Consider the following 26,920-nt stretch of genomic DNA (forward strand, 5'->3'; position numbering starts at 1 on the left):
AAATGATAACATTTGAAATCTGCTTTTGCTGTCCACACTTTCATCATGGGCACTGTCCACATTATCCCTGTTTCCTTTTGGTGACCATTAAATTAAGTTCCCTGCCTAAGAAGTTCATTGATCTTAGCATGGGAAATTTCTTTCTTTTTGTTAGATATGTGAAATGCTTTCTGCTTTTCTTTTGTCCTCGATACTAGACAACTTAGAATCAAATCTGGTCTTTAGTCACATTTGTTACTTTACTCTTACTATTAGTGTATTTGTTTTCTCTTCCTCTTTCCATTGGGGTTAGGACTTCACTTCTTATCTCTGCTTCTCTGCATGTTGATTTCATTCTCTTATACTACAGACTCTCTACTACATGAGGCTGGAACCATGACTGCTGGCAGCTCTTGACTTTCATCTTCCCAGCCCCTTCTACCAGGAAAAAGGGGCTCTTTTGAAGAATCTTGAGAAGGACTCTGACCTGTCTTGGATCATGTACCCACCATCCTTCTGGCTGGATTGGGGAGGGTTCTATGAATTACAACCCTCACTAGAGCTACATAGTTGGAGTCAGGGGTAAGAGCAGTTCCCTGATTCTGGTGGGTGGGTGCTGTTTGAAGAAAGTGAATATTATGAACAGATGAATACTAGATGTCTATAATTCTGATATTATTATTATTATAATATGGGTCCTTTGCTGAAAATTTTAAGCCTAAGTACATGGAATATTATAAATACGTTCACTTACCCTTCAAACTATTATGTTTGGCTTTTAATTCTTCCACAAGTAATTTTGCTATTATAATAACTAAATCTAAACTTTTTTTTTCTAATTTGATTCTGTTTGGTCTATTTTTGACATTTAAACCATTGTACCAAAGTTAGGTGTGGTGATGTACATTAATAATCCTAGATGTGGGAAGTAGAAGCATGAAGATCAGAATTTTAAGCCCAGCCTCTGTGCTACATGAAATCTGGTCAAGAACTGCAAATAATTATAGTTCCAGAGATCATTGAAGTTTTTTCATGACTTTCTAAAAGCTGCTAGTTTTTGTTTGGTTTTTTTTTTTAAATTTTGGGGGGGCAGGGTTTTTCTTTGTAACAGCCCTGGCTGTCCTAGAGCTTGCTTTGTAGACCAGGCTGGCCTCAAACCTCATGTTCTCAGCATAGCACTCTTATGTGACAGACACTAGGTGCTTAATATAGGAGAGTGCATTGTTTCAGCCCCCCCCTTTTTTTTGTAAATTCTAATTTATATTTTAAAATACTTATTTTGTGTGTATGAGTGTTTTGCCTGCATGTATACCTGTATCTCATGTAATACCTGGTGTCTGAGGAAGTGGTGAGCCTTCATATGGCTGCTGGGAATTGAATCCCAGTCCTTTGCAAGAATAGCAAGTGCTCTTTAACCTTACCAAGCCAACTTTCTGTCCCATGTCTTTCAGCAGGACTGTGCTGAGAGAAGATACGCAGGCACTGTTATTTATCTATCAGTTTTGGCACACACTACTGAGCATCTTTTAAAAAGTTATATTATTCTTTTATGTGTATAAGTGTTTTGCCTGCATGTATGTCTTCACCATGTATGTGCCTGATGCCCACTGAGGTCAAAGGAGAGTGTTGATATTGTGAGTGGTGGGTATGGAACCCATGTGCTCTACAGAAACAAGAGGAACAAGTTCTTTTAACTGCCAAGCCAACTTCCTATTGAGTATTTTAAGTCTCATTTTTTTTTGTTTTTTTTTTTTGCTTCTGGTTTTTCAGAATAGTGTTTCTCTGTGTAATAGTCCTGGCTGTTCTGCCACTCGCTTCCTAGACCAGGCTGGCCTTGAACTCAGACCCACCTGCCTCTGTCTACTAAGTGCTGGGATTAAAGGCCTGCCCAGGCCTCATCTCTTTTCTTTCCTTTTTTTCCTTTTCCCTTTTTCCTTTCCTTTCCTTTCCTTTCCTTTCCTTTCCTTTCCTTTCCTTTCCTTTCCTTTCCTTTCCTTTCCTTTCCTTTCCTTTCCTTTCCTTTATTTTCCCCTTCATTTTTTTTTTTTTTTAAGTGAGGGAGAGAGTCTCACTGTGTAGCCCAGGCAGGTCTCTGTTCATGGACCTCTCAGATGCTGGGATTATAGGTGTGAGCCATCAATCCCAATTTTCTTGTGACACTTTTTTTCTTTTAAATTTAAGATTACTTATTATGTATATAGTGTTCTGCTTGCCTATATGCCTGCAGGTCAGAAGAGAGCACCAGATCTCATTACAGATGGTTGTAAGCCACCATGTGGTTGCTGGGAATTGAACTCAGGACCTTTGGAAGAGCAGCCTGTGCTTTCTTAACCTCAGAGCCATCTTTCCAGCTCGCACTTTTTTCCTTAATCAAAGAGGAAATGTGAGACATAATAGAAATTTGTCCAGCTTGAAACTTGGATACTTCAAAAATTGGTGATCTTAAATATGCTGTTCTATGCATTAGATTATGCGTTCATTGTATGTGTGGTGTGTGAGATAGATGAGAGATAGATTTGAAGAGATTATATGCATGATAGTTTCATGCGCATAAACAGATTTGAAGAGAGATTATATGCATGATAGTCTCATGCGTATAAACAGATTTGAAGAGAGAATATATGCATGATAGTCTCATGCGTATAAACAGATTTGAAGAGAGATTATATGCATGATAGTCTCATGCATATAAGCATATGTTCTGTCATTTAGCTCTTTCGTAGCCCATGCCCAGAAATGTTAATACAGACACATTTGTTTGTATTGACTGCCTTAAACTTGACATTACTTTAGAATAGAAGTCAAGTGAAATAGTGTTTGTGTGATAAGGTTGAAGGTGTACCGTCATTTATTAGAACAGTACTTTCATGGGTGGATTGTCTCATAGATTTTATTTTACTAATATTTACCATTGTTCAAGTCCCATAACTATTATTTTATTCCCTTTACCTTGAAAATTAGGATGGGAAAGTTTGTAAAAGTGAATTTGACACTTTTAAATTAGTCAAATTAGTTTATCCTTGGTCTCTATCTTTTGTTTGGAGCCAGCTTCTTGACATGTGGTTTTAACTGGCTTTGAACTCATGATCCTTCCATTTAACATTGAGAATGCTGGGATTATGGACCTCTGACTCTCAGCAGTCCTTAGTTGCCTATAGTTCTTTGTGTGGGTTGAGGCCTTATAGGCTACCCCTCCCTCTCCACTTTGGCATGTCTGTTGCTGTTCTTGTTGAGCTCATGGTTAGGCAGTCATTGTAGTGAAGCTTTAGAGGAGTAGCTTTTGACATTACTAGGAGACAAGAGTCTCATAGTGAACTCCCTGATTCTCTGGACCTTACAATCTCTGCTGTTCTTCCACAATGTTCCCCTAAGCCTTAGGAACTGAAGTGTTTGTAGATGTAGCCTTTGCAGCTGGGCTCCACAGCTATGCATTTTGGTTGTTGTTTTATGTGGTGGTCCCTGTTGCAAATGTCTTTTTTTAAAGATTCATTTATTCTTAGGGGCTGGAGAGATGGCTCAGCAGTTAGGACTTGGGTTCAATTAATTCCCAGCATCCACATGGCAACTCTTGTAGTCCATGGGCACTGCACGTATGTGGTGCACATACGCACATAAGTAGGGAGAACACTCATACACATAATAAAACTTATTCTTAAATTTTTTATTTTATGTGCATTGGTGTTTTGTTTGCATGTACATCTATGTGAGGGTGTTGGAACCCCTGGAACTGGAGTTACAGGTGGTTGCAAGCTGCTGTGTGGGTGCTAGAAACAGAAACTGAGTCCTTTGCAAGCAGCCTACACTGTTTAGCCTCTGAGCCTTTGCTCTCCAGCTTGTTTTTTTTTTTTAATCTCGATTCTGTGTATGAGATAAATTTTAGTTCAGTACGTTTTCTTTTTGGATTATCCTTTTGGCATTAAATTTAATAGCTTTATTTTTTATTTAAGGCTAGACCCTAGCAATATCCCTGTTTTTTTTTTTTTTTAAAGAAATGATGGTTTACATTTAAATCTGTGATCACTCTCTCTTTTTTTTCGGTTTTTTGAGACAGGGTTTCTCTAATTTTGGTGCCTGTCCTAGAACTAGCTCTTTTAGACCAGGCTGGCCTCGAACTCACAGAGATCTGCCTGCCTCTGCCTCCTGAGTACTGGGATTAAAGGCTTGCGCCAACACTGCCTAGCCAAAATCTGTGATCTATTTTATGTTAACTTTTTTCTTCTTCTGAGACAGGCTTTCTCTGTGTAGTCCTGGCTGTCCTGTAGAACTCTGTAGACCAGGGTGGCCTCAAATTCAGGGATCCCCTATCCGCCTCCTGTGTGATGGATTAAAGACATGTGCTACCTTGCCTGGCTCTTTTAAGTTAATTTTTATAGTCCATGGGTGTCTGGTACATCGTTTGAAACAGCTGTCGTTCCCTTTTTCTGCCTGTGCACTCTTCATACTTTACAGCTTAACCCTTAGCTTTGTGTATTCTTGCAGATAACCTAACACTGAGTTCCAGCCCTTGATTTCTGAGCCTCTGCCTCCAAGGTGCTAGGATAAACACCATGCTGAACTTGTTTTTTTTTTCCTTACTTTTTGAGACAAAATCTTTGCACACACACCCCCCCTTTTTTTTTCTTGGTTTTTCGAGACAGGGTTTCTCTGTGGTTTTGGAGCCTGTCCTGGAACTAGCTCTTGTAGACCAGGCTGGTCTCGAACTCACAGAGACCCGCCTGCCTCTGCCTCCCAAGTGCTGGGATTTCCCTTTCTTTTTGAGACAAAGTCTCAAAATGAAAGTATGTAGCCTTTGCTGTTCTGGAAGGAACTCTCTGTGTAGGTCAGTCCTGCCTCTGCCTCCAGAAATCTGGGATTAAAGGTGTGCCTAGTCAAGCTGAAACCTTTAAAATACATACATTAAATGCTATACATTTCCCATTCAGCTATGGGATAAGTCCCTTGAAAGTTTTGCCTATTTTCTCATTTGAATTTTAGTTTTGTTTTTGTTTTTGTTTTTTTGTTTTTCGAGACAGGGTTTCTCTGTGGCTTTGGAGCCTGTCCTGGAACTCGCTCTGTAGACCAGGCTGGTCTCGAACTTACAGAGATCCACCTGCCTCTGCCTCCCGAGTGCTGGGATTAAAGGCGTGCGCCACCATCGCCCGGCTGAATTTTAGTTTTAATTTTGTGATAATGTGACCTTTTTTACATTAAGGATTTTATGTTTCTGGTCTTGTATGATTTATCATGTTTTACGATTTTCCTTTTTGTTTGTTTTAAAACATGATTTCTCTGTGTAACAGTTCTGACTGTCCTGGAACTCAGAACCAGGCTGGCCTTCAATTCACTGAGATTCACCTGCCTCTGTTTCCCCGAGTGCTGAGATTAAAGTATGCAGTTTTTTGAGACAGGGTTTCCTCTGTGTAATCCCGACTGTTCTGGAATTTGATCTGTAGACTAAGAGCTTGATCTGACTTTGGGAGATCACTCTGCCTCTGCCTCCTGGGATTAAAGGTGTGCACCACCATACCTGGTTGTTTTACCTTTCTTGATTTTGGTAGTTGATGTTTACTAGGGTGCCTTTTTATGTATAATTAAATATTTTTAGTTTTAATTACTTGTATGTATATATATGTGTTTATGTATTTGCTGTATGCATACAGGTGGCTAAAGGACATTGGGTTCTTCAGAGGTAGGGTTAATGTGCCTGAACTGTGGTGTTTGGGTGCTAGGACTGGAGCCTGGGTACTCTCCAGTTCCTCTGTCTAGTGTTTTAAAAAACCTCTTTGCCATGGAGCCTTTTCTAGCCTGGAACCTACCACATAAACCAAACTGTCCTCAAATTTACAGTGGCTTTCCTGATTCTGCCTACTCTGTGCTAGCTTTATAGATGTGAGCCAATATGCCTGGGGATACTTGAGTAATTTCCCCCCCTCCCCATAGACTCTGTGTCTTCAATTGGTCTTATGTTTATAATTTTAACCAGATAAAAAAGGTTTACTATTCTATTTGTTTTTGTAACTCTGATTATAAATACATTTTTGTGTGTGTGTGTGTGTGTCATTGTAAAGCTAATTGAAGTTCACCTTTTGAAGTTCTTTCCCCTTTGTCTCACCCAGGTTATTGAAAGTTACTTGGGGATCTGGGGAGATGGCTCAGCTGCTAAGTGCGTGTTGCATAAGCATAAGGATCTTGGTTTGGATTCCCAACACTCACATAAAAAGCCAAGAATGGTGGTACCAGCACAGAAGGGCAGAGTTAGGGATCTTTGTGATTTTCTAGTCAGATGGTCCAGCCAGTTGGGGAGCTCCAGGTTCAGTGAGAGACCATGTCTAGAAAAATAAAATGGAGGGTCATAGAGCAAAACATCTGATGCCAGCTTCTGGCTTATACGTATAGGTGTGTTCACCCTACACACATTTACAAACACATGCATATATCGCACCATGTACAATAAGCAAACATTGCTTGGTTTTATGTGCTGTGAGTCAGTTTTTCCAGTTAAACCTTGTGATTCTCATGTTTATAATTTCATACTACTAATTTTTTTGAAACAGGGTCTCAGGTAATCAGGCTCATCCTGAATTCCTGGTCCTTCCCATTCAAGTGCTGGGATTATAGGCAGGTTGTAATATGGCTCAAATTTTAAGTATTTTTTCCCCCACTCTGTTTTTTCAAGACAGGGTTTCTCTGTGTAATAACAGCCCTGGCTGTCCTGGAACTCTTTAGACCAGGCTGGCTGTGAACTCAGAGATCCACCTGCCTCTGTCTCCTAAGTGCTGGGATTAAAGGAGTGTGCCATCACTGCCTGGAAAATTTTTAAATTTTTTATGTTATTACTTGCTTGCTTTCTCTAGCTTTCTGCTTATTTAGTCATTATAGCTGTTTTTTCCTTTTTTTTAACTACCTTTTTTATATTTATTATTTATTATGTATACAATATTCTGTCTGTGTGTATGTCTGCAGGCCAGAAGAGGGCACCAGATCTCATTACAGATAGTCGTGAGCCACCATGTGGTTGCTGGGAATTGAACTCAGGACCTTTGGAAGAGCAGGCAATGCTCTTAACCCCTGACCCCCCTGTTTTTTTCCTTTTTTTAAAAAAGATTTATTTATTATGTATAGTGTTCTGCATGCATGTATGTCTGCATGCCAGAAGAGGGCACTAGATCTCATTATACATGGCTGTGAGCCAAAATGTGGTTGCTAGAACTTGAATTCAGGACCTTTGGAAGAGCAAGCGGTGGCTCTTAACCTCTGAGCCACCTCTCCATCCCCTTATAACTGTTTTAAAGGGCTTCTCTGGTAGTTTTCTGCATTTTATTACTGGTTTGATTAATTCTTATTTCACTACAGGGTAGCATGTCTTGCTTTTGTTTTGGTCTTATAAACTTTTTCTTGTGTGTGTGTGTGTGTGTGTGTGTGTGTGTGTGTGTGTGTGTGTGTGTGTGTGTGTGTATGTGTATGTGTGTGTGCGCACCTCTTTGGCCTGTTCAAGGGTGTTTGGATGTACATGCCATGGTGAGTGTGTGGAGGTAAGGGGACTACTTCCATGTTTGGGGTTAGTTCTGTCCGCCTCCCATGGGTTCCAGGTGTTAAACTCAGTTAATCAGGGTTGTCCTGCAAACACTTAAAATACCGAGCCATCTTTCCAGTCCTCACCTGTTTTCCTTAGCCCTCTGATGTGATGTTCTGACTTTTGGGATATTGTATTAGTTACTTTGTGTAATGCTGGACCTAGTTCCCTCTGACTCTTCTGGCTTCGGATAGGCCTTACATGTAAGTGTTGATTTGGTATTCAACTAAAAGTTCTAGAATGAGCCTTTGTAGATTTCTTCATTTCTCTCTCTCTCTCCAGCTCTCTACTCATTGCTGGTCTCCTTTGTGAGCTCTAGCCACCTTGGCTTCCTTGGACTCCCAGCTCCGTTTCCTCAACTTGGGGAGACCACAGGCCCTGTCTGGGTTCCTCCTCCCTGTTCCTCGGCCTGAAAACTCTCCCAAGGCAGTAAGCTGGGCACTTTGTGGCTTGTGTCATATGTTTCTTGTCTCCTAGGTATCATTGTCTTGTTCCTTGTCTAGTATCTTCAGTGCTATTATTTTACTCATTTTGTTAGGTTTTTATTATTTCATGTAAAAAAGCTAAATTGAGTTCCTTTTGTTCACTGCATCTTGATTGGAAGTCATGTCATTGTGATACTTTGGGTGTCATTGTGAGAAGTTGATATTGAGCATGTTGTGGTTTGTGTGTTGACCTAAGTTCTAAGTCTGCTCAGAGCTTTAGCTTCTTTAATTTCTCTATCCAGTTTGATTTGCATAGGTTTTTATGTGTTGGAGATACCGGTCTTTGTTAGAGAAATGTTTTATATATTATATATACTTCTTCAAATCTGTATGCTTTCACTTATTTATTTTCTTAATTGTACCCGTAAGCAAAAATATTTAAATCTGATGAAGTCTAATTTGTCAGTGTTTTCTTTTATAGTTGTTGCTTACTGTGAGCTAAGACACTTTGCCTAACCCCGAAGTCATGAAGGTAATTTCCTTTAAATTTTTTGTTTTTGCTAATTTATATTTAGGTCTGTGACACATTTCACATTTTTTTTGTTAGGTTTCAGTTTTTGTATATGGCTATGCAGTTACTTTTGTCTGAAACCTTTCTTCACTGCATCACTTTTGTAGAACATGTTGTATAAGTGGGCCCTCTTTCGGAACTTTGCCTTCTTCAGTTGGTCTGTTCATCTAGCCTTATTTTTATCATGCTGTTCCAAATATTTGTAACTTACTCTTTGTTTTTTTTAAAGATAGGGTTTCTTAGTGTAACCCTGACTGCTCTGTACAACAGGCTAACCTTGGACTTAGATCTGCCTGCCTCTGCCTCCCAAGTGCTGGGATTCTAAGCTTTTTAGTATAAATTTTGAAGTTAAAATTGCAAGACTTTTAATCTTTTTATTTTTAAGAGTGCACAATCTAAATTCACATCGTATAAATATTAGCTTTTCTATTTCCTCCAAAACATCAAATGAGATGATACTTGGTTTGACTCTGTAGATAAGTGTTAGAATTGACATACGGAGTTTTGAATCCTTGTATCTATATCTGTATGTATGTATATATGTATGTATGTATCTTGGACATGCCCACCTAGAATTACAGTAGTGCATACGTCACCCCATTTTTCTTTTTCCTTTTAAAATATACCTGTGGACCAGTCTGGCCTTGAACTCATGAGAGATCTGTTTGCCTTTGCTTCCTGCTCAACTCTATTTTCCTTTTGATTTTCTTATATTGTGTATATATGTGTGTGTGGAGGTCAGAGCACAATTTGTGGGAGTCTTTTTGTTCCTTTCACTCTGTAGGTCTTGGGGACCAGACTCAGGTTACTAGATTTGTCAGCAAGCAACTTTACCTGTTCAGTCTTTTCACAGCCTTGGCCCTATTTTTAAAAATCTTTTTATGTAGTGGTTTTAAAACTTAGTCTGTATTTGCTTTTTTGAGACAGGATTTCCTCTGTGTAATAGTCCTGGCTGTCCTGGAACTCAGTCTGTAGTCCAAGCTTGCCTCAAACTCAGAAATCTGCCTGCCTCTGCTTCCCAAGCTCCTGGTATAAAGGTGTGTGCCTTCGCTGCTGCCGCCACTACCACCACCCCACTGCCACCTGACTCATTTTAAAGGTAACCCAAGCTGGCCTTGAATTTTCAGTCCAAAGTGCTAGGATTAATGGCTACATTTTTCCCATCATTTTGAGTGTTGAGTTACTGATGTATCTATACATCACTATTGCCTAGCTAAAGTGGCACTATTCTAAATATTTTTAGAATTGATTTTTATTTTTAATTTTTGGAGACGTAGTCTTCCTTTGTATCCCTGGCTGGACTGAAACTCACACAGAATAGGCTGGCCTCAAACTCGAGAGCTTTGTTTCTCTGCCTCCTAAGTGCTGGGATTAAAGGCTTGTGGCACTATGCCCAGCATATTGGCTTTTTTTAAAAAAGATTTATTTATCTGCCTATTTATTTACTATTCATTTATTGTGTGTGCAGTGTTCTGCTTTCATGTATGCTTGTACAACAGATGCTTGCATCTCATTACAGACGGTTGTGAGCCACCATGTGGTTGCTGGGAATTGAAAACAGTGCTCTTAACTTCTGAGCCACCTCTCCAATCCTGTTGTTAACTTTTTATTAATGATCTTTATCATATTGTTTTCAGATATAAGTTTTTATTATTTAAAATGTATGAACAAATAAGGACATAAACTGCCATTGAAAAGATCTTTACATTTACCAGTCACTTGAAGAAGGGAGAGGTAGGCCATGTCACAATGTCACCTTCTGTGGTGCTAGGGGTTGGTCATGTGGCAGAGGGGGAAAAGGGAAACCTGAAGGAATGAATGAGTTGGTCTATACTTGTTTCTGGGGTGCCTTAGGTTGGGGGAATACAATGGCCTAGACTTAGGTAGGTTAAGAAGGTTAAGGTATGGGCTCTTGGTTTACACATGAAAGCTCATACTATCTCAGGAATTAGCTAGCTCTGGCAAGGACAGTCTCTTCAGAATAAGTATTAAAAATATTACAGGTGCTGGTGCTTAGCATTTGTAAAAGTTTGGATTTGACCTCTAGTACTGTGAAAACAAAAATCAAACCAAAAATGAAAAACATAGTTGGGTGTAAAGTAATTATTTGAGACTGGAGGACTGTAATGAGTTATCTGAGAATTTGTATTGTAAATGGATGTTGAGTTTTTCTTAAACTGCTTATATTGAGATGATGTATTTAAAATACTTGAATTTGATAAACATTTTAAAATGTTGTACTAATCTTGTATTCATGGGATATAGTACTTGTTTCTAATCTCTGTTATGGTGTAGGATTCAAATCGTTAATATTAGATCTTTTCACATTTATGTACATCAGGATTTTTACAATTTTTGTAGTAATTTGCTAGATAGTGATGTTATTGGCTTTGTTTTATTATTGTTTGAATTTTGTCCTTTTGGGACAGAGTGTAATATAGCTCAGGCTGACCTGGATCTACTTTTTTATTTTTTAAGATTTGTTTTTTGTATGTGTATGTTTATCTGCATGTATGTCTGTGTACCACTTGTGTGCTAGGTGCCTGCAGAGTTATAGATGGTTGTTGATCGTCAAGAGCGGGGAATTTAACTTTGGTCCTCTAGAAGTACAGCAGTTCTATTAACTTCAGGGCCATCTATTCAGTTCTGTCCCTCTCTATTCCCCCAATTAATAATGCTCCTGTTCTCTCAAGTTCTAGGAGTACAGGGATTTATCACCAGATTATTGGTTATTGGTGGAGTCTCCCCTCCCTCCCTCCCTCCCTCCCTCCCTCCCTCCCTCCCTCCCTCCCTCCCTCCCTCCCTCCCTTCCTTCCTCTCTTCCTCCCGTTTGTTTGAGACTGGTTTTTCTGTGTAATCCTGACTCTTCTGGAACTTGCTCTGTAGACCAGGCTGGCCTTGAACTCACAGAGACCCTTCTGTCTCCTGGTACTGGAAATGAAGGCATTTGCCCCTGCACTTGGTTGTTTATTTTGAATTTTGAGATAAGATTTTACTGTGGAGTTCTAGCTGGTCTAGAACTTGCTATGAATACCAAACTGGCTTTGGACTTGATAATCTTTCTGTATGTCTCCCAAGTGGTGGGATAATAGGTTTGTAACATCATATCCTTTTTATGCCTAAAAAAAGGGTTTGCAATTATTAACAAATGATCAATCCACTTTGCTTTTAAGACTTCCCTGCCTGATTATCTTTTTTGTTCCATCCTTCCACTTTGTTATTCTTTTTCTTTCAACTTATAAAAAGACCATTTATTTGTTTGTTTGCTTGCTTATCTGTGAGTGTGTAAGTCGAAGAGCAACTGTGGTAGTTGGTTCTCTCCATTGTGTGGATTCTGAGGATAGCAAGCACCTTTACCCTCCTAGCCGTCTTGCTAGCTCTAGTTTGTTCTTTCATCCTTTCTTTTAGGTGGGATCCTATATCATAAATTTTATGTATTTCTAGTGTAGTCAGCAAGTATAATAAATGATTTAATTTCATTGTTGTCTTGAGAAGGTAGATGGTGGTACATGCCTGTAATGTACTCTGAAGGCAGAGACAGGGAAATTGCTCTAAGTTCAGGCCAGCTTGGTCTAGATAGTAGGCAGGTTCTGAGCTAGCCAGAGCTGCATAATGAGACTCTGTCTTAAAAAACAATTTTGTTTTAAATACAAATTACTTTTATTAATTTATTTATAAGGTCTTTGGTGAATGTATCATGTTCATCTAAGAAGTACATGTTTTATACTACGGCTGAAATTATCTATGTCTTTGTGTATGTATGGAAGCCAGAGATTAACATTGTGTGTCTTTCTCAGTAGCTTTCCACCTTGCTTTTTAAGATAGAGTCCCTCACTAAACTTTCTTTTTGCTAGCCAACTTGGTTGGGTAACATATCCCAGGGATCCTTTTATCTCAGCTTTTTCAGTGTTGGGAATTACAGGTGAGAGCCTTCCCCTCCCCCCCAAGACAGGGTTTTGTGTGTAACAGCCCTGGCCTGTTCTGGAACTTACTCTGTAGATCAGGCTGGCCTCAAACTCAGAGAGATCTGTCTGCCTCTGCCTCCCAATTGTTGGGATTAAAGGAATGTGCCACCACCGCCTGGCCTCTGAGCCATTTTTTAAAAAAATGTAATTTAGGCTTATAATTAACTTAAATTAATTTTAGAATTGCTTTTCTTTTTAGAATGACTTTAATAATATACAATTAATATAAGAGTTCAAACATTTGAAGTATGTAATTTCTGAATTTTTGTTCATTATTATGTGTGCATGTGTGTCTGAGCTGCCGAGACTTGATGCTAGGCGTCTTAAGAATTTTCCTTGATTTTTGAGTCTCATTACATAGCACTGAATGTCCTGGAACTTACTATGTAGATCCAGGCTGGCTTTGAATTCAGAGATTTGCCTCTTGAGTGTTGGTATTAAAGGTGTGAGCCACCCCACACACCCCATCTCTAGTGTCTGCTAGTAATCTCCCAGGATCCCTTTCCCCAGGACTGGGATTCTAGGCTTGTGCTGTCGTGTCCAACTTGTTTCACATGGATACATGGAAGGCAAGCAATTTACTGAGAAATTCATCTCCCAACCTCATTTTTTAAAAAATTTTTTTAGAATTTATTTAACTTATATGCATTGGTGTGAAGGTGTCTGGAACTGGAGTTACAGACAGTTGTAAGCTGCCATGTGGGTGCTGAAAATTGAACCAGGGTCCTCTGGAAGAGCAGCCAGTGCTCTTAACCACTGAGCCATCTCTCCAGCCCCTCATTTTTTCTTTTAATTACATCTGTCTGTCTTTCCGTCAATCTCTTATCTGTCCCTTACTTACCTGCCTACCTGTCTACCTAGTCTGTCTGTTATTAGTCCCAATAGTGAGAAAAAGACCACTACCACAGTTTAATGCCGGGTTTATGGGCTCTGGCCAGGTTCATGCCCAGATTCCTAGGAAATGGCCCAGAATCAATATGGCCAGGGCTTTAAGAAAACACATAATTCATTGCATTTCCCATCAGGTCCAATCCAGAACAATTATACATCCTGAAGTGTACCTCCAGCCTGTGAATCTCACACCTAAAAGCATGTGACTTGCTCTCTCCCATAACAGCCTCCAGAAACTTATCCTCCTTGTCCTTGGGCAAGGTATTTTTGTTTCATGGATCAGGCATAGTAATTAAAACTTAAAATGTGTCTGTCTGTCTATCTAACTAGTGTACATATGTGTGTGGGTACGCACATTGCCATAGTGTGCTTGCGGAGGTCAGGGTACAACTTGTGGGAGTCAATTTTCTTAATAGTGTGGGTCCCATGGTTTGGTTGATCCAGGTTATCAGATTTGGTGACAGGTAATAGGTTTTCTGTAACCTGATACTAGGTTTCTCCAGCCACGGTAAGCCAGATCAGTAAGCTGAACTGAACAAGTAGGTTCTCCATTCCCAGAGATCTAGATTAGAGAGGCTGCATGCCCAAACTAAAGCAGGGAGATTATATAGTTTGTAGGTGAGGGTTGTTGATGTGTCTGTCACAAGGTGGGTTTGTGCCCAAGTATGATCAAAAGCTGGAATATTTACGAGGGGGCTTGGGTTGCTGGTGGCCACATGGAAAGAAGTTGCAACAGTTGCCAAGAATTCAGAACTGGGCTTTTTGCACCTTTTCTTTTTTGGAGATTCTTGGAGAGGGAGAGAGACAGAAATGGATGGGGCTTTCTAGATCATGCAGGGGGTGAGCTAGAGGTTCCAACTGAACAAGAAGTACCTTTACTGCTGAGCTATCTTGTGGGCCCAGTTGGTTTAATATTATTGTTGTCATTGTTATTTGTATTTTTGTTTGTTTGTTTGTTTGCTTGTTTTTGGTTTTTTGAGATGATTTCTCTGTATATCTCTGGTTGTCTTGGAACTTGCTCTGTAGACCAGGCTGGCCTCAAAGTCAGATTGAACTGCCTCTGCCTCTGAGTGCTGGAATTATAAAGGCATGCACCACTATCGCCTGGCTGTTTGTATGTTTGTAATTGTGTGTTGCACACATGTTTTGGTGCTTCCATAACAAGCATGTGGAAATCAGAGGACAAGTTTGTGGAGTTCTGGTTTTTCATGTTTACATGGTTTCTGGAGATAGAACTCAGCTCACCGGGCTTCCTAAGGCATCTTCTTGCTAGTCTTTCCCACTCATTTTTACAAAGTATGTTTTTTGATGATGAATTCTTCTTGCTATTTTAATGTTAGTTGTTTCTGACACAAACTGTCTGGCAGAAAGTCGGGTGATTGTGGTGTATGCTTTTAATTCCAGCACTCGGGAGGCCAAGGCAGGTGGATTTCAGTGAGTTCCTGGCCAGTCTGCTCTACAAAGTGAGTTCCAGGACAGCAAGGGCTGTTACACCGAGAAATCCTACTTGAAAGATGAAAGAAAAGAAAAAAAAATCTGACAGAAGGGGAAGGGTCAGGATTATTGGCTAACTAACTCATATATATATATATATATATTCCATTTTATCCAGGCCTCCAGTAGCCCAGTAGTGTGGCTCCTTTGGAAATCCTTACCTGATAGATACTCCCATAAATGTGCTGAGTCTCCTGGGTGATTGGCCATTATATTTCTTCCCATATCAATTGGATATATAAATATATAATTCTGTGTTGACAGTGAAAAACTATTACATTTTTCTTTTCTTTCAATACTTTGCCACATTTATATTTTAGGTATTTCTCTCTTTTCTGTTTTACTGTTGAGACAGGCTTTTGTTTTGGTAGCCCTTGCTGGCATAGAGTGTGCTTTGTAGAGTAGGCTGGCCTTGAATTTGTGACCATTTGTCCATTTGTCTCTGCCTTTTTTTTTTTAAAGATTTATTTATTATGTATACAACATTTTGCCTCAATGTATGCCCGCACGCCAGAGGAGGGCGCCAGATCTCAGTACAGATGGTTGTGAGCCACCATGTGGTTGCTGGGAATTGAACTCAGGACCTCTGGAAGAGCAGCCAGTGCTCTTAACCTCTGAGCCATCTCTCCAGCCCCCTTGTCTCTGCCTTTTCAGCCTGGCACTTGAGCCTCCTTTTTTGTTCCTGAGTTCTCTGAGCATCCATAACCCTGCCCTTGCCCCACCCCTCCTCAACACATACACACTTCACTGTTTAGCCTTGGCTGTCCTGGAACTCGCTTTGTAAATCAGGCTGAATTTGAACTCACTGAGAACCTCCTGCCTCGGCCTCCTGAGTGCTGGGATTAAAAGTGTACACCACCATTGCCATTCGGTGGGTTTTTTTCTGTTTTTTTTTTTTTTTATTTTTGTCATGTTGTAGTTCTTGTCTTCCTCCTTTTGGTATTCTGCAGTGCTGGTTTTTACAGTGCCGAACAATGAAACCCAGAGTTTTACACACACTAGGCAGGTTTTCTACAACTAAATTACACACCTAGCTTTGTTTTAAGTTTTGAGACAGGATCTCTATAGCAGAGGCTGGCCTTTAAATCCCTACAGTTGTGGCCGGCTTGAACTTGGCTCATTCCTCCTGACTCTTGTGTCCTCTGTGCTACCAGGCCAGGCTTTATTGTTGGTTTTTTCTTTCTCTGAGCCTTATGAAAGGTAGGTATTCTTTCTACCATTAAGGTACACCTCTAGCCCCATTCAGTTATTTATAGCTTCTTTCCCTTTATTGATAGTTTCCATTTCATTTATTACAGATACATTTTCATTCTATTTCATATGTATCTTATTTATTTAATTTAGAGTCTCATTATATATCCTCATGTGGCCTGGAACTCGACCTGGAGAGCAGGTTGGCCTCAGATGCACAGAGATTTTGAGATCTGCCTGCTTCATATATATATATTTTAAAACTCTTCTGCTATCTCCAAAGTCTGGGTAATCTTGGAGTTGACATTTGTTGACTTCCTTTTGTTTTGATAATGGTTAACCTTTTTTCTGGTTCTTTACAGGTCAAGTAATATAGATCATCTCACAAACATCATATTTTGTTGAAAAGTCCATGCTCTGTTGTATTCCTTTGAAGGGACTGATAGTTTTAGTTGAGTAGAATCTTTATCTAGTTGTTACCTAGCACTTTATCAAGCATGCCTACAATTCTAGCATTAGAAGGTAGAGACAGAAGGATCAGAATTTCAAGATATTCCACATAGGAATTTGTACAAGACTCCGTCTTAAAAAAATAAAATTGATACTTTAATATCTTTTTGTGTATATCTATGTGTATTTGTGTGTAGAAGTTCAGGCATATACATGCCATGATGCATGTATAGAAGTTGAGGACAAGCTTGAATGTGGTGTAAGTCCTCACTATTCATCTTTTTGTTTGTTGCAGGGTCTCTTGTTTCAAACTGTACACCAGACTTGAAAGCCAGTAAACTGCTTTCCCTCTCCCATCTAGCTGTAGAGCACTGGAGGTTACCCATACTCTTTACTTTGTTGAGCTGTGCATAGGTTTTGGGGATCTGAGCTTATATCATTTGTTGGCAAGCACCTTACTCATTGAACTGTTCTCAACAGCCCTGAAATTGAAAAATTTAAAATTAGAGGTAGTTGATTGTTTGAATTCAAGCCACCTTGTATTATTTCAAAAATCTATTTAAATCTCATTTTGTTTTTATGTCTGTCTCTTCTTTCCTTAGCTGGGCTAATGGCTTGCCCTGTGTATGTGTGGTGTAAAGTCAACAAAAGATTTGGGTTGGTTTTATAACTGTAAAAGTAGGTTCTTTCTCTTCATTTTTCCCTGTTTGGGATTCAGATCTACTTTCTGGACACCAAAGTTGCTCTGAACCTTCCGTTGTGGTTCTTAGGTATTATAACTACAGGAACTTGAAGGGTTGACTGTCTTGTCTTCAGGGTGAACACAATGATGTGTTCTCCATTCTTTCCAAGTTTTCACTTAGCATGGATTCTAGATGCTTTCTTTTCTGCTATGCATTTCATTCAGGTAGCAGTTACTTGTGTTCTCCAGAACTTAACAGTTGTCATCTTTATTATGGATTTGTCCTCTCACAAGCTTACCACTTTCAGAAGTCTAAATTTATTTGTTGTAGGTATTTAAAATGTATGATATAGTTCAGTTGATTGTAATTACTTTCCTTTATTTTTTCTTGATAATTTTTGAGATAGGCCTTTATGTATCTCAGGCCAGCCTCAGATTTACTATGTAGCTGATGATAATCTGAATTTCTCTTGCCTCCTTAAATGCTGGTGTTACAGTTGAGGTCTACCACACCTGGCCGAGTACAGTCTGTCACCTTTAAAAAAAACTTTGTTGTCAGCCTAGATAGGGTCTCACTAGGTAGTTAGTACTAGCTTGCCTTGAACTCAAGAAAGCAGTCAAGCATTCGTGGTTCACGCCTTTAATCCCAGCACTCAGGAGGCAGAGATAGTAGGAGATCAAGGCCTGTTGGGCCTACAGAACGAGTTCAAACCCACCATCTCGCCAAACCAAAAAAAAAAAAAAAAACAAACAAAACAAACAAACAAACAAAAAAGAAGTCAGTTTGCCTCTGCCTCCGAAGTGTGCATCACTATGCTAGGCAAACTGGGTCTTTTTTCTTAAAATGTATTTTAAGATTTATTTTTATTTATTGTGTATCTGTGTGTATACCATTTGTGTGTGAGTGTGCATGTTTGTACATGAAGAGGCCAGAAGAGAATGTTAGATCCCCTGGAACGGAAGAAACCTTTGTGAGTCACCTGATGTGGGTGCCAGACCTAGCTTGGATTCCCTGGAAGAGCAGCCAGTGCTCTGCACTGCTGAGCCATCTCTCCAGAGTCCTCAAGCTGATTATTCCCTGTATTAGAAACCAAAGTGACCTAGGTAAATGTCACGGCCTTGTTTCTTTTCGTTTGTTTTGTTTTTAAATGTTTTCTCACTGTAGCCTTGAACATTGTAGTCCTGTTTCAGCCTCCTGAGTGCTGCGATAACTGGTTTGTCCTACCATACCCAGTTTTTTTTTTTCTTTTTTTCCTCCAAGGAGGTCTTGTTTTCTGGGGTGGTCTCAAACTCCTGGACTTACCTTCATGCTACAACATCCCAAGTATCCTGGTACTCTCAATATATGCTACCACATCCGCCTTTGTTTTTATTAATATAAAATTCAGGATTCTGCTTGCTTGTTTTGGGAAACTATCTCATTATATAGTCAGTGCTGTTCTGGAACTCTTTCTAGCCCAGGATGGCTTCAATTCATGGCAGTACTGTTGTCTAGATTTCCCAGTTGTTGGGATGACAGGCATGTAAAACTGAAAAATGGAGGTGGGCAGATTTTCCCTCTTTTGGGTTTTTTAAAGACAGGACTTCTCTGTGCAGTGGTTCTGGCTGTACTAGAACTCACCCTGGCCTCGAACTCAGTTGAGATCCTCCTGCCTCTGCCTCCCGGTTGCTGGGATTAAAATCATGTGCTGTCACTGCCCAGTTATGGGGCCAGAGTTTCAAAGTATACTTTTAAAGAAGTTGTTAATCTTGTATTATAAGGAAAATCATAATTATTTTAGGGGACGGAGAGATGGCTTGGCAGTCCCTAAAAGCTTTTGCTCCTTTTGTAGAGTACCTGGATTAAGTTTCCAGTAACCACATGATAGGTCACAATCTTCCATAGTTTTAATATCAGGGAATCTGGTACCCTCTTCTGGCCTCCGTGGATACCTGCATATAGGCAACATGCATGCTTGCATACATATTTGCAGAGCACACAAATGTAACATAAAAAATGAATCTTTAGAAAACAAGGTATTTTCAGCAAATAGTTATTTTGTGAGAAGTGTTCTGGAATTTTCTTGGTGGCAATGAATAGAGATGCTACTCTGTTAGTTTTGAAGTTATAGGAAAGATGGTTTTGGTGATCTGAAAAAAAGCTTCATTGCCTTTTCCTTTTTTTTTATTTTTAATTTTCTTTAAATAGAGATGTGAGCTGTGTCCCCATAAAGATGGAGCTTTAAAAAGAACAGATAATGGGGGTAAGTACAGTCTTTCAAAAAATATTGAAAATTGATATGGTATAGTACTTAAAAATTTGGTAATTCATACTCTTTTATCAAACTAAATATTGTTACTAAAATATTAATGATGATGTAATTAATTAATTGGAGACAAGGTCTCACTGTGTGATCTAGGTTAACCTGAGTTCCCTATCTTCTTGCTTCATTGTTCCATGTTCTGGGATTGTAAATGGGCACAGTTATGTGTAGTTGAACTCATTTTCTCTATTCATACAGTTTGTCTTCATTATGTATTGGCTGTTTTATGTAGAATCATCTACATTCTTCTACTTGAAATATTGATTTATTTTATCTTTTGAGACAGGGTTTACTATATTCTCTGCTGTCCTGGAACTCTTTATGTAGACCAGGCTGGCTCTGAACTCAGAGATCTGCCTGTCTTTCCCTCCCGAGTGTTGAGATTGAAGGTGTGTGCCACCACACATGGTTTGGTTTTTGTTGTTACTTTTTAAGATGGCCTCACTACTACGTCTCACCTAGGTTCTGGGGTTACAGGACCAACCATTCTCACCGAGTATTCTTACTAGTGTATTATTCCTAAGTGCTGGGTACCAACCACATAAGGCAAGGAGTTCTTTCGTGCGGATTCTGAGCATTTTCTCTTCTGAAGATTCAGAATCTGAAGTACTGTTAAAATCTAACATCTTTTGAACATTGGTTTCAGATTTTGGATTTTTGGATTAGTAATACTTAGCTGGTAAAAAATCAATGCAAATATTCAGAAAGCTAAATGTCCCTTATCTTCCAGTTCCAAGCATTTTGGGTGACAATTACCCTGTATTTATTTTGCATCTTTACTTTGAGTTATCTTTCCCTGAGAAATTTGTCTGGTTTTTCTTTTGCCTGTCTTCTTTTTCTTGTCCTCTCTTGTTCTTTATTTCCTTGTGTATAGTTTAGGACTTGGCGCTTTCTGTTTAGGACTTGGCACTTTCTGTGTAGCTCAGCCTGGCCTAGATGTGTGGCAGTTCCCCTACCTCTGCCTCATGAGTTCTAGGATTATAGGAATGTTCTACATGCCTGGATTAAAGTACTTCTTCCTTTATATATCAGTACCATTCTTAACTATGTAGATGTGTGCTTGTTAAACTATGAAAATTAAGTGACTGATACATAAGTATAAAGATAGGTTTTCTTTTTTTTCTGTTGAGATGGTCATATACTTGTTCTCCTTTTGATAGGAATTACACTGGTTTGATTTTGAAAGTAAAATCAGCCTATTTTCTTAAAATAAATAATATGAGATTTATTTGGTTAATATTTTGTTAAAGATAATGGTTTTTGGAGAATAAAAAAATAAAAAATGTAAGTGTCTTTTCATAAGTGGGTTAAGCGGGGTTTCTTATTTTACAGGTTTGGCAGTAATGTTATAATGGTTTTATAACACAATGGGAATACTCTCTGGAGGTATTTCAGTAAAATTGGAATTTTATAATCTGGGAATTTTTGGTAAAATAGCTGAGAAATATATCCTGAGTTTTCTCAAGGTTATAAATTTGCGTAATTGCTTTTCGTGATTAAAGAATTTAAAATGTTCTATTTTGTTGGTGGGTTTTGTTTGTAAATTTTGTCAATTTATTTCTTTAGTTTTAAAACTTTATTGGCAAAATTTGATTTTTTTAACTTTTTAGATATGGTCATATACTGCTTAAGTTCTGAGAAATGTGTCATAGGTGCTTTCTTATTTAGTGAACATCAGAGTGTATTTACATAAACCTAGACATATAACTTACTGTACACCTAAGTTATATGATATAGCTTTTTGCCTCAAGGTTACAAAGACACATATTTCTATAATGCTGGATAACACAGGCATAACATAGTGGTAAGTTATCAATCCAAATACTGAAAGGGTATAATAAATACCTGCCTGATAAAGGGTACTGTGTAGGCATGAGTTTGTGCGAATTGAAGCTGTCCAGTGGCAAGAGAATATGATGATGTAGGACAGCAAGGTATTCTTTCTTGGTTTTTGAGATGGGGTGTTTTTTGTTTCTTAATGTTGTCCTGGCTACCCTAGAACTTACTCTGTAGACCAGCTACCATTGAACTTCTCTGCCTCCTGAGCTCTGGGAGCTGGGATTATCATTCACTACCATTGTCTGCCCCCTCCTCCCCCCTCTTTTGAGACAGGGTTTCCCTGTTTTATAGCTTGTCTTGGAACTTACTCTGTAGACCAGGTTGACCTGGAACTCACAGATCCACCTGCTTCGCCTCTTGAGTGCTGGGATTAAAATCCTGCACCACCATATCCAGCTACTGTAGCATTTTTACATTATAATTTTTCATTGTTTTCATTTATTGACTCTTGTAATAACATAATCTTAAAATGTCATAGAAGTATATAAAATATTTCCTATAAATAACATTGTTATGTTCACCAAAAAATACTTGTTTATTCAAAAAAAAAAAGGATTTTACTATGTATCCTTTAGTTGACCTTGAACTCTGTATATATGCCAGGCCTGCCTCAAACTTGGAGAGATCCTCTTGCCTCTTCCTTCCAAGTGCTGGGATTGAAGATGTGTGCTATCACGAATCCAGCCTATATGATCTTCTTTAAAAAATCTTTTAAGTTTTGTTAGAAAATTAGGCAGAAACAGCTCTCATTATTGTCCTTGTTCTGCATAAGATCAGGCATATCAGAACCACTGTTTCCTATCTTAACCTATCATCTCCTTGAAAAGTCTTCAGGGAAGTCTTATTCATGGGCTGAGTATGTAGCATGGTGATAGTGTGTGCTAGCATGTGCGAGGAACTGAATTTAATCTCCAGTACTGCAAAAAAACAAAAACCGTTGTCACCAAAAACCATGCAGAGCTATTAGAATTTACAATAGCAGTACATTTTAGAATATTCCCTTAAGGATCTGACTTTATAGTTGGCATATTTTGCTTTTAAAATCAAATAGAAGACATAAGAATTAAAATACTTAAAGCAGAGCACACACATTAGCCAGTAGCATAATTACTTATTACCACTAATATTGTATATACACATAGTTGTATGTATGTGGATGGCGTATTGAATGCTAGTGTAGTAAGTTTATTCAGCCTAACATCACTATAAACATGTTAATAATGCAGTACACGGGGATGTGTAATAAATGTGTAATTTTAGAAGGCACTGGAATAATTTGCCTTCTTAGTAATCTTTTGGGAACATGGTTGTATATATGGAGTGTCTGTCATTGATCAAAATGTTGTTAGAGTATGCCTAACTATACTCTGAGTTGAAAATACAGTTAGTAGTCTTAAACTTCTGAACATTGACATTTGTCAGCCCAGTTCTGTAGAGTTCTGGCTGTTTACTTGTCACATTGGTTTTGGCTTACTGGAAGAATATGGTACCACAAGTTACTAGCCTAGAAGAATTGCCATATCCAAACTTGAAGTTGTCTCTACTGAATATTTTTTGAGTTTTGTTTCATTGTAGAGTTCAAAACTTACAAGCCAAGCCATTACAAATTGTAGGCTGTGTATTTTTGACTTAGCGTCTTGTTTTGTGTTGAATAGCTTCTCAGTGCTTTAAAACGATGATAGCTTTTCCTTGGCATGTAACTGATCATTATGTCTCCTTCTGCACTTGTTGAAGGTTTTTGAGACTCTTGAATTATATATGCATATGTTTTATGAAATTGTAGAAATTTGGAACCATTATTTCCCTACACAGTCCCATCCATTGTTCTTTCTCCTCTACTCATGAAAATTTTTTTATTAATACATGTACACAGTATTGTGTCTTAAAGGTATTTTACCTACACTTTTGTGTTTTTTCTCCTCTCTTTCAGTGTTCATCAAATGATATTATCAGTTATCTTTAATTTTACTTTTTCCCCTGTTGACACTGCTTGTTCATTTCCCTGCCACCCAGACCCAAAATAATCACACAGTAACTGTATTAATTGAAACACTGTTTGTCCTATTAGCTTATGCATATTCCTGGATAACTCATATCTTAAATTACCCATTTCTATTAATCTTTGTATTGCCATGTGGTTGTGACCTATGTCAGGCATCTGTCTCCTGTGATGGCTACATGGCTCTCCCTGACTCTGCCTGCTCTCGCTACATCTCTGTTCAGATTTCCTGCCTGGCTTTACTCTGTTAAGTCATTGGCTGAAAGCAGCTTCTTTATTAACCAGTGGCAATAATACATATTCACAGCATGCAGAGGGGAACCCACATTATCCCCTTCTATTTGCTTGTGTTTGCTGTTGGCATTGTTGTAATATTTTTATTTTCATTTTTATAAAACTTCAAGATTTTTGTTTGGTTCTTTTTAATAACTTTCTTCAGTATGTAACTATTGGGCATGTGTAAGATAGAAACTCTTCTGTGAATAAGCCATACTTAAAAAATTGTGAGGTTTTGTGCATGCACACAACTGTGTGTACATGTGTACCTGTGTGTGTACCTGTGAAGCCTAAAGGTTCTATAACTCATTGATTGGCTATACTGACTAGCTAGCAACTCTCTCTCCTGTCTGCTTTCCAGCAGAATACCTGGCTTTTTATGTGGGTTCTGGGGATCTGAATTCAAAGTCTTACGTTTACACAGCAAGCACTTTACCTGCTGAACTATCTCCACAGCCCCCTCCCCCCGGGCCTCCCCATATTTTCCTTACTAACTCTGTAGCTTATTTTAGAATGTATGTATTTATTGTATTGGGCTGTATAACTCAGTTGTAGGGTGCTTGCTTAGCATGCTTTGAGGTATATCCTCTAAAGCCTTGCACAACCAAGCCAGGTGGTGACATCTCACACACACACACGCACACGCACACGCACGCACGCACACACACCTTTAATCCGAGCACTCAGGAGACAGAGGCAAGAGGGTCTCTGAGTTCGAGGCCAGCCTGGTCTACAGAGGGGGTTCTAGGACAGCCAGGGCTAGGTAGGATTTGAAATCCTGTCTTGAAAAACAAACAAACAAAAAAAAAAAACGAGAGAGGGAGAGAGAGAGAGACATTGCAAAACCACAAAGTAGATATAATTGAATGTTATAATGGGTTAACTCTGGAGTAATGGTCCACCTTTCCTTTAGGGGTTTAGTTTAGTTTTTATTGCTTACAGTGATCTAAAACTTTTATTTTTAGAGACTTGTAGATTATTTTTGTTATATAATTGCTGGAGACTCTTCAGTTAATGTTTTGATGATGATTTCCTTGAACATCTAGTACAGATTAGTGAGAAAAAAAAGGAAAACTAAAAAAGAAGCATTGTCTGTGTTGTATTCTTTCTGTGATGTTTCATTCTGTTTACCACTCTGCCTTATCCCCTTACTTCCTGTTTTTACCATACATCGATTCTAGCTAGAGGTAAAAATTGAGGGCTATCTCAGTTCTTTTTAGATCAGTGGCTCTCTCAAGCTGTGGGTTACAACTTCTTTGGCAACTCTTTAGTCCAAAAGTCGTTACATTATGATTTATAACAGCAAAATTACAGTTACGAAGTAGCAATGAAAATAATTTTATGGTTGGGGGTTACCATGACATGAGGATCTGTATTAAAGGTTCGCAGGGCTAGGAAGGTGAAGGTGAATTCAGCTCAGCAGCTCTTTCTCTAGTTTTTCCTCCTGGACTCTGTTGGATACTCAGTGTGTGCTTCAACTGTAATCTTTTCTTTCAGGCATCAGTGGGTTGTTGCCTTTCGTTGAAAAGGCTACTTTCTCTTCTGAATGAACGCTGAGAGAGCAGAAGGACAGGCAGGACTCAGTCCCTGGTTTGCTTTCAGACACTCTGGAGCACTCTGGAGCAGTGACAGACACAATTCTTTGTACATAAAACTTTACGCTGGTTCTTTTGCCTTTTGAGGCCAGAGTCTACACTGGAAACTCTAGCTGTGTATTTAAGACCCCTGAACCTAAAGCATTCGTATGCTAAGGGAACGAAAGGTGTCAAAGAGCTATTGCCTTTTCCTTATTGAGTAGGTACTTGGTTGCCACAAACCTTTCACTGTTTTCTAGAGTTGTGTAAGAGAGTTGAACAATTCCTATGTAATTGTCATTGTTTCTAGTACGGAACCTACCCTTGTACCTGTCTTTTCTACCATATTTTCTTGGTATAAATTATATATTTTGCATTCTGTGTGTATGTGTGCATACACAAATATTTATATATGTACAGTCTTGTGGCCTAGGCTACTGTTCTTTCTACTTTTACCCTTTATTGCTGGGATTATCACTGTGAATGTTCCACCATGCTTTACCCCTTTAACTGTTTGTAAGCTTTGTTCTGAAACACGGTTAAGGTTTTGGGAAACAAATCTTACATTGTAGATTAGTTTTTATCAGTGTTGATCTAGGGGATTTATTCCATACCATTTAGGCAATAATTCATTAGTTTTGGTTTCTTTTACCCTTCCTTCCTTCATTTTTGTAGGCTTGTTCACACCTCCAGATCTTTCATATTTGGGCCACTTCACCTGGCAGTGTTGTTGTTGTTTTTAAAGATTTATTTATATTTATGTGCCTGTGTGTTTTGCTTCAAGTATGAATGTGAACCGTGTGCATGCCTGGTGCCTTCAGAGCCAGAAGAAGGTATCTAATCCCAGGAGTTAACAGTTGTGACCTGTCATGTGAGTTCTAGGAATTGAACCAGGGCCCTCTCTAAGATCAGCAAACACTCTTAACCACTTGAACCATGGCTCCAGCCTTTGTGCCTTCCCCTCCCCTCCCCTCCCCTCCCCTCCCCTCCCCTCCCCTCCCCTCCCCTCCCCTCCCCTCCCCTCCCCTCCCGTCCCCCTTGGTTTTTTTCTTTTTTGTTTGTTTTGGGGTCAGTCTCATTGTATAGCCCTGGCTGACCTTAACTCAGAGATCTGCCTGCCTTTGCCTTCCATCTGCTAGGATTAAAGATGTGCACCACCACACATGCCTGCTTCTTCTCATCTCCTCTCTCCCTCCCCCCTGCCCCCCTCCGCCCTCCAGAAGACAGGGTTTTCCTGTGTAACAGTCCTAGCTGTCCTGGAACTTGCTTTATAGACTAGTCTGGTCTTGAACTCACATAGATCCCCCTGCCTCTGCTTCCTAAATGCTGGGATTAAAGGTGTGCACCACTACAGCCTGGCATATTTTCATTTTTTTTTTAATATAAGCCCTTATTTTTATAGACAGTATCTACACATCTCTTCCCCACCACCAATTCAAGCTTCCTTTTGGAATAATTTTTCCTTTTTGAGGGAAATGATGCTTCCTTTAGGTGTTTGATAGTACTTTTGGCTTTGTTTGGTGATTTTTTTTTTTGGCACCTTTTTCATGAGCAACCTTGTAATCTTTATATGTGTTTGACCATAATAAACATACTAATATTCTGATAACTCCAAATTGTAGATTTGATTTTGTTTCCACTGGATTTGTGCTATCTTACTTTAATGTGTTCAGTGCTTTTTATTCTAGAAGTTTTTATTCTTATTAACAAATTACAGTCATTATTTGTG

General features: G+C 39.0%; 1 protein-coding gene across 14 annotated transcripts in view; it reads left to right on the plus strand.

Annotated features, from left to right (window-relative positions):
• Nucleotides 1–26,920, plus strand: part of Mllt10 (MLLT10 histone lysine methyltransferase DOT1L cofactor) — a 151,799-nt gene that overhangs the window by 13,830 nt on the left and 111,049 nt on the right. For 7 of the 14 annotated variants that reach the window (XM_075970575.1, XM_075970573.1, XM_075970576.1 and 4 more), the window contains one exon: nt 19,389–19,443. The exons of 1 other annotated variant lie outside the window; for it this stretch is intronic. In XM_075970575.1, the coding sequence (XP_075826690.1) occupies nt 19,389–19,443 (55 nt within the window). Of the gene's footprint in view, nt 1–385; nt 562–7,813; nt 7,961–8,422; nt 8,489–19,388; nt 19,444–26,920 lie in introns of those variants that run through there. 6 more of the 14 variants (XM_075970583.1, XM_075970587.1, XM_075970580.1 and 3 more) reach the window with 5 other exon arrangements.

This window comes from Microtus pennsylvanicus, chromosome 4, assembly GCF_037038515.1.
Source record: "Microtus pennsylvanicus isolate mMicPen1 chromosome 4, mMicPen1.hap1, whole genome shotgun sequence".
NCBI classification, from domain to species: Eukaryota; Metazoa; Chordata; class Mammalia; order Rodentia; family Cricetidae; genus Microtus; species Microtus pennsylvanicus.